The sequence below is a fragment of the Carassius auratus genome, chromosome 21 (assembly GCF_003368295.1).
Source record: "Carassius auratus strain Wakin chromosome 21, ASM336829v1, whole genome shotgun sequence".
Classification (NCBI taxonomy): domain Eukaryota; kingdom Metazoa; phylum Chordata; class Actinopteri; order Cypriniformes; family Cyprinidae; genus Carassius; species Carassius auratus.
This window is the reverse complement of record NC_039263.1, coordinates 13194240-13208883: the sequence shown is the minus strand read 5'-3', so window position 1 is coordinate 13208883 and position 14644 is coordinate 13194240. Positions and strand designations below refer to the sequence as shown.

The window sequence follows — 14644 nt, the reverse complement described above, 5'->3', positions numbered from 1 at the left end:
AAAAGCTCTTTTAAAACCATTTCAGTTATTTCTCATTTAATTAAACATGCCTTTCTGCAAGCTTTTACACTATCTATTTACTATTCTAAACAAACCCATAGCACACCGCCATAAGAACATCTCTTCTAACACCTATATATCTCTAATATATAGTATATATTGATATGTAGTCACTACAAGAGAGAGAGAGAGAGAGAGAGAGAGAGAGATTGAAAAGTTACCACTAATTGACACTAATGGTTTGCTGGAGCCCTGAAGAGCCGGTAACTTCAATAGACGCAATCACACACACACGGACAGAACTGTCCCAGCTTAGAGGAAGTGACTTGATAATAAATAGCACAATGTTTTCTTCTTCCGGAGTCAATAGTACAGACATGTATCATTTTTTCATCTGTCAGAGTTCTGGATTCTGAACACAGCCTGTCATGTATAATTTCACTGTTCTGTTCAGTCAATTAGGTAAGTGACTGACAGTGTGCTTTTTTTGAGGCCAACCTTGGCTCTGGCACTTTACTAATGCTTGAAACCATGACCTTAATATCTAAATTGGCTGCAATATATCGTGATGGCTTGATGGAAAATATAGCATTAGTAAATGCACAAACGATAGTCCCTGTATTTTAACAATTACAGTAAATATCCTTGTGGTCAAAATGAGTCTAAGGTCATAGTCTGATGTCAGACAAACAAATTATAACATCTGCTTACCCTCTTTTACTGAATATTTTTTTCTGCATTTGTTAAATGGGACAAAAAAAAAAATACACTACTGTTCAAAAGATTGCTGTCTGCATTTTTTTTTTTTAAGCAATCATAAATTTATGAGGAAGAATTTAGAAGTTTATACGTTTACAAAACATTTCTATTTCAAATAAATGCATTTTTTTTAAATTCTTTTTATCAAACAAATTTATCAGTTTACACAAAAATATTAAACTGTTTTTAACAATAATAATAATAATTATAAAAAAACAATTCAAATTAGAATGATTTTTGAAGAATCATATTACACAGAAGAGTAGTGGCTACTGAAAATTCACAGTAAAAAAAATCATGTAAAATGCATTTAAATATAAAACTGTTTTGTAAATTATACAAAAATTTCACAATCTTACTGTTTTTACAGAATTTTTCATTCAATAAATGCAGCCTTGAGTATAAGAGTATAAGAGACTAAATAAAAAAATTGTAATCTCACCGACCTCAAACTTTGAAAAAAATTATCTGCCTTCTGAACCCTGAGCACATTCATTTAAACTGAGAAGGCAGTGTTGCCAGATCGCACTACAAACATGTATATATAAAAAAGGCAAAAATTAAGTGGCTTTCCAAAAATAGTCTAATGAATATGTATGTAAATACAATTGCTTAATTTGATTAATCTTATTGCTGCATAAATTTGCATAACATATATGATGAAAAAGCCACAAATAAAATGTCTTGCATTAATTAATAAATGTCATTTAATTTAAATGTCTCACGGCTGCGTTCTGAAAATAATCCTCTTTTTTTTCCTGAAATTTTACTTGTAAGCATTAAAAAAAAAAAAAACAGAAAAAAAACAAGCCCAAAATAATTTAATCCAAGGGAATAGGACAACACAGCATATGACATATTTAGTATTCATCAACATGTACTGCCCCAATGAAGGCCATAAAAAAGATTGAGAGAGAGTTTTTTTTTTCCTAGACATCTAGGGGACAAACAGTTCATATTCTTAAAGTAGAGATGTGTTTTGCTCACCTTATACTTGCTGCTGTCCTGTACGGGGTCTCCCTCCCTGAGCCAGCTGACTGAAGGTTTGGGATTCCCGAAGGCCGTGCAGCTCAGGGTGATGCTGCCCCCCTCTTTGGCCTCCACATACTGCGGTGGTGTGTCCGTGAAAGTTGGGGGAGCTGCGACACAGAGAAATTATGTGAAAATCCCCTATCTGTTCTCCATTATTCCCTGAAATAAATCAGCCCGGCGATAACACGGCAGGTTCATTCATAACAAAATTATGTCCTATGATATATGTGTCTTTTACAGACCCTGTTGAAGTATGACTCAAGCCTCATCGCTAATGGGAGCCATAGGAGTTCAGAAGGCCATCGGAGCTGTTAGCTCGTACCTCGTGAATAAGAGGGACTCCTGGTCATGGATCTGCGTCCTGCATACATATGCGCTCATTTATGATTTCTTAGAATACAGTATATGAGCTCTCTGGCTGGCATCTCTCTGATTGTTAATAATTCTGCTTCTGCTTCACGGCCAGTTGATTTAGGAGCTAAAATCTCCCTTTCATTATCTACAAATCAGGATGGGGAATGGGCGGCCATGTCATCACGCAAGCATAAAGTGGCACCATACCCATTTTCTGTGAGATTGTCTGCTCTGGTTACAGTGTGCAGCTCAACGCATCTCCTGTGTGTGATAACTTGAAATGGGTCTAGTTTTGTGACACTCGAGAGGGAATTATGTCGTGCTGCATGATATTTTATTCAAAACCATCAAAATAGTGACTTGTTGCATAACTGATCATATTTCTAATTGCGTCTCTTGAAATTAATTTGGTGCTTACTCAATTATTTCTAGGCAATGATAGACTTTGAGTAGAGGATGACAAAGGAACACTAGGGAGAAGCATTTTTTTGTCTCAAACTTGTTCAAATATTTAAGACAGCACTGAGACAAGAGGGTCACACACTGCCACATATATCACAAGAACATCTTGCTCTCAAGGAAGACAGAAGGTATGGGTTTGGCGATATCTCTGCACTTACAGAGCCCTGGACTGAACCTTCTTAAGCCAGCATCTATTATACATGGTTCTAAATGTCTGTGAAACCAATCTGATTCAGCCTAATTGATTTGAACTGGTATGATTATAATACTCATTTTCATACCTTATTTTGCCATTTTCAGCACTGCTTTATTCTGCTTAATTAAAACTTAAGCATTTTCCGTTTTTTGAAGGAACCCCCAGGATCTGATGGCACATGACCAGAGTGCTGAAGGCAACATTTCTGAGGCCAGCCGCTAAGACATCTGTGCAAAAACACTCCTCCATCTGCTGTGAGTCTCCATTTACTGCCTTACACACTCTGACACACTGCTGACCTGTGATGTTGATTAAACAAACACACACTCAAGAAATCCTAAAGGCACGAGCACTCTATAGGCTAATGAGAAGGATGTGTGTGCCTTACATGAAAAAACAGCCTCATCTGTGATTGTCTCATGTTTCATAGTCACTGAGTGCAGCTAATTGATATGGACGTCTAAGTTTGCCTCTGCTTTTCAATCTGAATTCCCATTAGTGGCTAAACATTCAGACGAATCCACTTGACATTAGCTTGCCACAGCACGCCAAATGGAGGGAGAGCAACTGCTCGACACCTGCTGTGTTTACAAATCACTGAGAATATGTCTCGCCAGATCCAAATGCCCTGCTCCAAATATTACTGTGTGATTTAGCAAATAATTCAGTATGTTTAATATTATTATTCTTTCAATATGAATTAGGCGAATCTAAGGGGAGGACTTGTTTTATGAATGAGGAATTGATGGGTTCGTAAAAAACATACAGTATGATTCAAAAATGAATTTGCATCATTTAAAACATGACACAACCATTCAGACATTTGGGGTCATCAAGGCTACATTTATTTGTTTAAATATACAGTAAAATAGTAATATTGTGAAGCTAAAATAATTGTCCTATTTAATATTTTTGCAGAAACTGAAAACATTTTCACAGGATTCTTTGATAAATAAAAAAGTTCAAAAAAACAATTATTTTGAAATGTAAATGCAAATGTAAACAATGTCATTTCTATTATTATTATTTTTTTATTATTTTGTTTTACGTATGGCCCAGCTATAGCTTAAACACAACCAGTATGTAGTAATTCATAGTCCTGTTAGGATTGAGAAACACTGGGTCACATTCACTAAATATGCGTAGGCACAGATTTTTGCGTGAAATGTGCGTACGCACGTTTTCACGAATAAATCATGATTCATCAAAAACTTTCGTACTAAAATTTATTCTAAATGTACGAAAAGATTCAAGAACAACTTATACCACACGTACGCAATAATCATGTACAACGGGGGCCTTATAAGCATGTGTTAAGAACCCTATATAATTAGATGTTATTGATAAATTATAATTAGAGTTCCAATTTTATATATGTATACACATTTTAGAGGTCCAAACAACAATCACCTGATCTATCCTTATATAAATGGTGATTAATGTGTCTCATCTTGTGTTTAGAGGCATTGGAACAGTTGGTACTGCTTGAAGACATCGCGGCATGTGCTCTAAGGAGAGAGCGCGTCTTTAGAGAGCGCACAGATATGTTCGTGTAGAGTGATGAATGGCTGTTCAGTCGCTTTAGGTTGCCCAGAGAAGTCCTCATTGATTTATGCAATTCACTGGAACCACACCTAAGCCACATCACCAACCGCTCTCACCGTATACCACCTTATCTCCAAGCCTGTGTTATAACCCATGCTTCTTTTTTTACCTGTGCCCGTTATGCCAGTGGATACACTTTTAAATAACAAATTTTTCCTGGCTTCCACCTCCGACAGCAAAACCTCACGTTCATTATCGTTAAAGTTATTTTTTTTGTCTTTTGTTTCGGTGCCATAATTGTCTTTCTATGCACAAGTGCCTCATCGTGGAAAGCCCTTATATGGAGCTGGTTTGGGCGTGAATTATGCTAATTACTAACCTCGTGCACGTGGGCACTCATTTGGAAGACTCCAAATTCACTAACAGAAGAACGAGTTTAAGAACAAGCTCATGTGCGTACGCACGTGTTGTGAATTAGGCGGAAAGTTCTCGTGAGAAGTTCAAATGTGCGTATGAATAAGAAAATTGTACGCAATTATTAGTGAATGAGACCCACTGAGTGGACATAACAGATCCCTTCAACAGGTTGTTTATCTGTGCGGCCATAACAGAAGCTATTTCTCCTGTAAGTGAAGCACACAAGAGACTCTACCTGAACCCCATTACAGCGTGAGGTCTGTGTCTTCATAATTATGTCCTTTTATTATTTCAGCTAACACACAGGCAAACAGTGAGAGTCCGGGAATAGAGCTGTTAAATTTGTCAAACGATCACCTGCTCACCCTCTGCGCATACACACACCTTCACGAAAAAACACACACACACATTTTGTCTTCGACGCTGCATAATAATCCCTCCGATATTTCCAGGGCTTCTAGGCAAGATGACATCATCTCTTTGGCAATGAGTGTGCGTGTCTGCCGGCAGCCGGTGATAATATCACAAGCTCTTATCACAGGCACAGATTGTGAGAAGAATTCAGCTATTATAAGGCTCTGTGGATACACCGGCCACACAGGCAGATGTTTTAGTGTACACACACACACACACACACACACACTAACAACACACACACATTGCACCATAGAGAACTAACTGGCAGGAGAAGCATGGAGAAAGGGCTGCGTGGAGTTAGTCCCACAGGAACATCTTCATCTTGCTCATCTTGCTCATCTTCCTCTCAGGATCTGGTAACTGAGTCAAGCATCTGTGTGAATCCTGCTTGGTGAATTGCACCTCATCAGATCACAAGACTTGTTTACACACATGCAAATATATGTGAACCACACCAGCTGTACACACCGGCATGAAGCTGTTAACTGTCACATATCTCAACTGCAGGGACAACCCAAAGCAAAGTGAGAGTTTTGAATGGAGAAAGGTCTAAATAAGTTGGAATTTACACTTAGTATGAATCTACATTTCAGACAATGAACAGAATTTCAGGATATATATATATATATATATATATATATATATATATATATATATATAAATTGAGTTCCACAAATAAAATGTACAATATTTTTTTTATTTTTTATTCTGCATTATTTTCTACTGCATTATTTTCTACTATTTTAAATGATGTCCTTTTATTACTGCAGCTAATTACCAATAATGTATTAATTTATAACCTATTTTTCAGGTTAATAATTCACATTGGTACATTTCACAGGTCTAATTTATATTTAAAGAGTGTTTTAATCTTTACATTTTCTTAATATATTGTATAGTGGCACTTGTTGCACTATCCGAAGATTCAACCAATGGCATGTGTTTGGGGCAGGGCTAACAGTTTGCCCAACCAATGGCATAAGGGAGTTTTCTGGAAACATTATTTAAATGAAATGAAAATTATATTGTAAACTTTTGGTAAATGAAGGAAGATATTTGGTTATCACCACTTAGGTTAAATTCTTTAGAAATGTTGGCCTATATTGATAGGATAGCATATTGCAATTGATGAAGATTTGTGGGAAGCACATTCAGGGCAGGAAACTCCTGTTCCACCACATCCCAAAGATGCTCAATTGGGTTGAGATCCTGTGACTGTGGAGGCCATTTTAGTACAGTGAACTCATTGTCATTGTTCAAAAAAACAGTTTTAAATGATTTGAGCTTTGTGACATGGTGCATTATCCTGCTTGAAGTAGCCATCAGAGGATGGGTACATGGTGGTCATAAAGGGATGGACATGGTCAGAAAAAATTCTCAGGTAGGCCGTGGCATTTAAACGAAGCCCAATTGGCTCTAAGGGGCCTAAAGTGTGCCAAGAAAACATCCCCCACACCATTACACCACCACCACCAGCCAGCCTAGTGTTAACAAGGCATGATGGATCCATGTTCTCATTCTGTTTACGCCAAATTCTGACTCTACCATCTGAATGTCTAAACAGAAATCGAGACTCATCAGACCAGGCAACATTTTTCCAGTCTTCAACTGTCCAATTTTGGTGAGCTCGTGCAAATTGCAGCCTCTTTTTCCTATTTGTAGTGGAGATGAGTGGTACCCGGTGGGGTCTTCTGCTGTCGTAGCCCATCTGCCTCAAGGTTGTGCGTGTTGTGGCTTCACAAATGCTTTGCTGCATACCTCGGTTGTAACGAGTAGTTATTTCAGTCAAAGTTGCTCTTCTATCAGCTTGAATCAGTCGGCCCATTCTCCTCTGACCTCTAGCATCAACAAGGCATTTTCACCCACAGGACTGCCGCATACTGGATGTTTTCCCCTTTTCACACCATTCTTTGTAAATGGTTGTGCCTGAAAATCCCAGTAACTGAGCAGATTGTGAAATACTCAGACCGGCCCGTCTGGCACCAACAACCACACCAAGCTCAAAATTGCTTAAATCACCTTTCTTTCCCATTCTGACATTCAGTTTGGAGTTCAGGAGATTGTCTTGACCAGGAGCACACCCCTAAATGCATTGAAGCAACTGCCATGTGATTGGTTGATTAGATAATTGCATTAAAGAGAAACTGAACAGGTGTTTCTAATATTCCTTTAGGTGAGTGTAAATACATTTATCTGGTTAACATTAGTAGCAAACTGCCCAGTGTAACACTCAACCATGAATCGATCTGTGTTTAATGCATGCTTCAGTCATGTGACCTTGACAGGAAGCTGATTTTAATTCAGGGGATGTTGCTGCTATCAAGGTCACATGATCTACTCAAGTGAATCAATAGAGACATTCAATACAGCACTTCACATCATTATTACATATTACGTCGATGCGGAAACACACAGACCCTTACAGACCCGTACCGTTAGATCATGCTGCTCATATGCTCCTTCAAAAAGCGTTTAAGCAGCAGAGGTGTTATTCACATAACAGATCCCTCTTTATGATTCAGTTCTCATATTTAACAAAAGAAACACACCTGAACAAAAGCATCAAATTGTAATGGCTCAAACAAATGTAATGTGTATAACGATGGAAGATAAGAGGCAATTCAAAGAGCCAATTATAGCTGCAGCAAAGCACTTTTCCACAAAAGATTTTTTATATTTAGCATATTTATTTTTATATTTTATATTTATATTTGGGAGGCTATGTGAATGTATCCAAATTTTAAGTCCAGTCACATATGGAGGGCCCATCGGTGAGCAAACCTATTTTCTTATCTCTCAGACACTCTTGGTCAAACACAGATTAAATGTGAGCGATGCATACTGAGAAGAAAGGAGCTTCACTGGAGGCTGGAAGGGGGAAACTGAAAGCTTGGTGGATGAGGGGCATTTCAACAGAACCCAAAACGAATACAAACAAACTACAGAGCACCACTGCTCTTTCTGCAAACCAACCTTGCTGTCCCTGCTGAAACAAGCAAAGATTCAATTAACCCAGGAGGAGAACTGACCCTCACTTCCTGTTTCTCGGTCTCCGTTACTTCCTTCCTTGTCAAATGTCAAGAGTTAGCTCACCTCACTGCTGCAGGAATTGGAATGTTTTATTCTCACATCTGCATACTGCATATACAGACCTACCACCAGCTTACCACCAGCTGTGGTAAGTCTGATTCATTTAAGTGAATCAGTTTGTTCACTGCAATAAATGATTCACAGTTAAAATAAAATAATAGGATAAAGGAATATTTCACACAGAAATGAAAATCTACTGAATATTTACTTATCCTCAGTCCATCCAAGATGTAGATGTAGATGAGGTTTCTTCTCCAGAATTTTGACAAATTTGTCATTACATCATTCACAAATGGATCCGCGGCTATGAATGGGTGCCGTCAGAATGAGAGTTCAAGAAGCTGATAAAAACATCACAATAATCCGCAAGCAATCCAGAATGACTCCAGTCAATCAACAAGCAAAAATCTGCATGTTTAATAATAAACAAATGAATTATTAAGATGTTTTTAACTTCAAACTGTTGTTTCTGGATAAGATAAGAGTCTTGAGTGAATCAGGAGAGAAATATGCACATATCAAGCATCATTTACAAGTGTCTATGATCCAAAACTGTTCTAATCAAATACATCGGTGGATATTGATGTGAGAGAATGACAGAAAATTTGACTTTTCACTGAAAGAAGCATTATTATGGACCCATTTTTTGACCTGAAGTTTACAGCTAAAACATGATGAACTATGATGAATTTGATTCTTACAAATACACAGCTTTTCACTTCACAGAATGTTAATGGATGGACTGCAGTCTTGTGGATTGTTGAGACGTTTTTATCAGATTTCTGAACTCTCATTCTGATGGCACCCATTCACTGCAGAGGATTCATTAGTGAGCTTAATTTCTAAATTTGAGGGTTGGTAAATTGTCAGCAAAAATTATAAGTCCCTGGATCTTTTTGTGAAGCAAAACATTTATTTAAATAATGCTCACCATCACTGTTCTACTCTGTTATGTACAATAAAAGTCTTTTCTATTAGTGTGTGAGTGTGTGTTTCAAAGTAGCTTCACACACACCCTCATATGTGGTGTAACAGAAATGAGTCGAACCAGACAAATTAAAGAGTCTATCAAAGCTGTGTGCATTGAAACACGAGCCGAATTCCTCAGGAAGTCATAAATCAGTTCTAGTGCCACAAGAACCAAGCAAGATGACCAACCAACTTGTTCACACAACAGCTTTCAACATTAACACCACTAGAACAATTATTTACAATTTCAATACGAAGAAGAGAAATTTGGTGTCAAATTTGTTGTTCGTAATTGAAATGCAACGTTGGACATCACATGGAAACCCATGAGTTAAACACTTCCATTGACTCCCCCCCCCCACCACCTAGCAGAACCAGACTGAAATTCCTAAGGGGGAAGGGATTTTGTCTCCACAGAAGTATTTGTCAAGAGAATGGCAAAGAAACTGCTTTTGTACATATATATGGACCAGAATGAACTCAAAAAGACTTATAAATGAATCAGTCCATCGCTTCACTCCATATTCATTTATGTGTAACCCACACATTTGACTATCATGTTATAATCACTTATTGTGTATGGTTTTTTTTAAATAACTATGGGATAGCTGAAGGATACATAGTCATGTCTGGTATGTGTGTGATTGAATCTACTTGCTTGAAATAGCCCTGAAAATCATTTATTTGTCACATGTATCATATTCGCGTTAAAGGAATCATGTCCAAAATTATACCCTGCAAGAGCAGGAAAATTCAGACCACATGCTTGGTAAGATAAACAAATGATTTATGATACCCCCGAGCCAAGACAATATCTGATTGGTCAAGACAACATTTGAGGTGTGGCCAACAGGCCAGTTAAATACTTTGGACACCATGAAATCTTGCTTTTAGTCGGCTTTTAGTCTCTAGCTATGCTGCTGCTATCAGTCATGACAGTTTCTATTCTCTAGCTATGCTTCTGCTAGCTTGTAGCTTCTAGCCATGCTGTTTAGTCATCATTGTTCTTTGAGCGCGGTTCCAGCGTGCTTCGGCCTGCAAGCTTGCTGCTACTTAGCCACGATGAGAAGGAACACAACCTAGTCTCGTCAAACTTTATTTCTTTTCTTTTCCGTTTGAGAGTTTCGTGTTCTGAGTTAAGTTTTGTAACGTTGAATCTCCGACGCCTGACCTCGGGTGCCCGTTCAACTTCAACCAGCGCACACGACTCTGCACCTTCAGCCAACGCCCAACAACCACGGGCTTCCCAAGACGTCACTTCAGCCACTACTGAACTTCTAGCCAATCAGCGACACCGGGATACCCCTTTCAACGGGAGTCCCTTTCACAGGAAACGAAGGGAATGTATCCCCAGATATTTGTTGTGCTGGTGTATCTAATATAATTTTAACCTCATTGAGGAACTCAATGCGAGCGTTAATTAAGTGATTGATGGTTGTTCATGTCTATGCAATTTAACGTATTGATGTAAACTTGGGATTCCATATTTCCATTCTCTTAAACTCATCTTTCCCTAACTTTCGACCTTCCTGCAACTTTTGTGAATGTGTGAGTCCATGCGTTTATGTGTTAGATTAGTTTATATGTCTTAGATTTATCTAATAAAGCCTTATTCATATTGAAAAGAGAAGTATCTTGTGTTTTGTGCTTACAAGTTAATGTCTTAAACTGCCGATCTTGTTACTGTGCTAATTGATAATGTTTCACTATTAGTATCCAGCGCAGATTTGATGTTAAACGGCTCGTTCACTGAATCGCAGGGCGTCTCAGTGATCAGCCGTGAAACAGTGATTCTGTTCAAATTCCCTTTAAAATCTTAAATGATTCCCTTTGAGCTAAATTGACCTGTTTCCGTTACAGTGGCTAATAAGAACAGATTAAATAAACCACTCCAGCTGTGAACTTCATTCAAATTTATCTTTATTCATTCAGGTTTTAAGTAGAGTAAAATTGATCAAGTGGATAATAAGCTAAAGGGCCATTTATAAATATATCTATTAATATATAATATAATATAATATATATCTTGCTCACATCACAGTACACTAACAAAGAAGCCTGAGGTGGAGATTTGTAATATAAAACCACAGGAACAAATTTCTCTCAGTTCATATTGTGTGTTTATGTGATGAGGGTGCAACTGTGAACCCTGCTACAACATGAAAGAAATCAGCAAAATGGAGCCGGAGAGGAGTTTAAAGGGAGACGGAGTGATACCCAAAGCTAATTAAGCACAAATATAAAAGCCAAAACCAGCCCCCAGATCACTATTCTGAAACACTAATCATAATGTAAAAATCCTCTTTATCTCACGCTGTTGGAGATCTGATCCAAAGGGAAGATGTTGGAAGATGATCCAAAAGGCCCTAGAAACTATTGGCCCCTGGCTCCTGTTTCTACTTCACACATGCATGAGAGAATGACCCGTGCAGATTTCAGGCTTTAATTCTCTTTTTACATATTACAGACATATATAAGCACCTTACACACTTTGATCTGCTTACACGTGTAATCCTTCGTTTTTGTCCTCCTTTGTTATCTTGTGAATATCGTTCATGATGTACAGTGTATGGCTAATTATGTAACTGCATTTCAGGTTAACACAATGGTTTCTTCCCACATTGATTATCATCTGATATTATTAATTAATCTGTATTGGATGTATTACATTTCGATTACCTCGGCCATCATCTAATGCTCATTTAAAAAGGTAATCTTTAAAAATACTAATAATTAATAATACCATTAAATGTAATCTTAAGCAAATCTCAAAATTAATATATTTTTATAGATTACAATGTTATGATACCTAAATATGTGAATAATTTTAGTTTTATAGTACAGAATTTTAGTATATGAATACTCCAATATATTAGTATATATTATATATAGTTTATTATTATTATTATCACTATTTTTTATAATGTCATTGGCCATAAAATGAATAATTGTTACAACTATTATAAAATGAATAAGTATTGGATGATTTAATGAACTGTTTTATGAGACTTATGTTATTTTGGTATTTCTATAATATTTTAGTATTTTGTAAATTATCTTTTATTTGTATATTCCAGTTTTCATTTTAATTAAAAAAAATTTACATTTAAATTTTGTTATCAGTTTGACTTTTTAAATAGTTTTATTTAGCTGTTATTTATTTATTTATTTATTTCATTTCAGTAAAATAGTAATTTTTTTTTCAGTTAGGTGCCAAGGTAACATTTATTTATTTTTATTTATTTATTTATTTATTTTTATTTAAGTGTTTCATTTAATATTTAGTTCAATTTAATTGTATATTTATTTCAATTAACACACAATTTTTAGTTAACAAAAACAAAAACATTGCTACGAGCATGAAACATCAAAATAATCTAATAAACAACTTCATGTCTAATATAAAATCTGAGTCTTGAAATAAAGTTGCCATTCCATGTAAATCCTGCCGCAGTTGTTGGTGTCTCCCAATTTTAATTAGTGAAATTATCAATAGCTTAAAAGTTAGAGAATCAACAAAAAGGGCTGAAGTTCAAACATCAAACATTCTTTCTCAAACATGCAGCACATTTGTCAATTAAATGAGTGAACAGACTAAAAAAGGGCAGTAAGTCATTATTTGTAAGAGTAGGGCACTAGGGCACCATTCATACCACTATGGCGCACAATGGTGCCCAATGCTATCAGCTTCATTTACACCCAATGACAACACACCAAGGGCCATCGCTCAACTACAGTAGAACAACAAGGACTGTCGGGTGCCTGTAGCTAAACCCACACTTCCCATTAACAAAACAACAAACATGCTGCAGGTCAACAGATTGTCACAATCAGAGCTGCAAATATAAAATCTGCCAGTTCTAGAAATGTGTGTCTACTGCCGAGCTATCGTTTAAAAGTCTTCATCTCATGCCATGATGCCATCTGCAGTGTTTCTGAAGCATATGGCCTCGTGGTGCTGAGCATTTAGCACCCACATGAGATTGCAAGGCCATCAGTACCATGGACAGCTCCCTGGCCCACAAACATCAGCACCACAGACAGCTCCCTAACTCAACCCTGCAGTGATTCTGCTATAGGGTCAGTCATAGACTCATCACAGACCTGATAATGAGCCAATTAGGAGAGCAGCATAAGCAACAGTATGCTTCACCCAGAAGATCAATGAAGCCCAATAGAAAACCTCCAAAACTGTTGTGCTCATTTGTCTCTGTGGCTTTATCAGGGTTTGTGCTCTATCCAAAGGGGCTCCAACTTCATTTGCTTAACAAGCTTTGTGGAAAAGAAGGTTTGTAATGGCATTATCAAAATTGCAGTTCATCTCAGCCGAATGATATAACAGAGCATTTTTTAACTCTAAGTTCTATGCTGTGGATGAATTCACCTGCTCAAAGAGGAAGCCTTGTGAGCTTTTTATGTCACAAGTGTCTAAACCAACAATGCCCGCTCTTAATTAAACACAACGATGTCTAGCAGGCAATTAGCAGCTGATTAAAATGACAATGACTTCATCTTTCAGGCTGAACATAAGAGTCAGAATAACATCAGCATGCTTATATCCTTTTGCTTTGCATTTCAGGCTACAGAAGAGCACTGTGGATGCATTAATAATATGTCAGAAGGCTGACATGCTCTATATAATCTAAAATGTTTTAAATGGCAGTTTTCAGGCGTTTTTAATTGAATGAATGAATATTTGTACATTTAAAATAAACTAACAAATAAATAAAATAATCACAGACATTTGGTCATATCTCAGAACCATTGAAAAGGAACCTAGAAACCAAAAAATGTTCTACATTTGTTGATATATCATCAATATCAAGACAATATTTGTACATTTAAATTCAAAATAATAAAAAATAAATAAATTGTCTTCTCAAAACCATTTACAATGAACTAAAATTCAAAAAGACTTTAATGTTCCAAATGAGTTTATATATTTCAATGAATGCAGCCACATATTAAGACAATATTTGAACATTTAAATTCAAAATAAATAATTTTTCACATCTCACAACCATTTAAAATGAACTAAAATTCAGAAATAATCCAAATTCATTTATATATATTTATGTATGAAGCAGCTTTATATAAAGACAATGTCTACTTTGAAATGTACATTTAAAATAAATAAACAAATAAATAATTCTTCAAAACATGGTGTAGAACTTAAATGTCCAAACTTTAGATATTTAGGTGAATCTGTGAACATTATGGCTTGATTGTATTCACAGCAAGTGATCTGCTACCAGCAATCATGCAAAGTCACAGCATGTGAGCGGAAAAGTAATATACGATTTTTGGACTGCCCTTAGACTAAGCAACAGACGTTCTTTCCTCATGCGGGTATCCCATTAAATCCCATGGGATTAGCATAAACTCACAGTCAGTCTGGAATAG

At 36.6% G+C, this 14644-nt stretch overlaps 1 protein-coding gene across 3 annotated transcripts in view; it reads right to left on the bottom strand.

The window, feature by feature from the left end:
- LOC113038581 (protein turtle homolog B-like) overlaps positions 1-14644 on the bottom strand; it is a 100323-nt gene that overhangs the window by 48333 nt on the left and 37346 nt on the right. For all 3 annotated transcript variants that reach the window (XM_026196101.1, XM_026196102.1, XM_026196103.1), the window contains exon 4: positions 1747-1898. In XM_026196101.1, coding sequence (XP_026051886.1) covers positions 1747-1898 — 152 coding nt within the window. The remainder of the gene's footprint in view (positions 1-1746; positions 1899-14644) is intronic.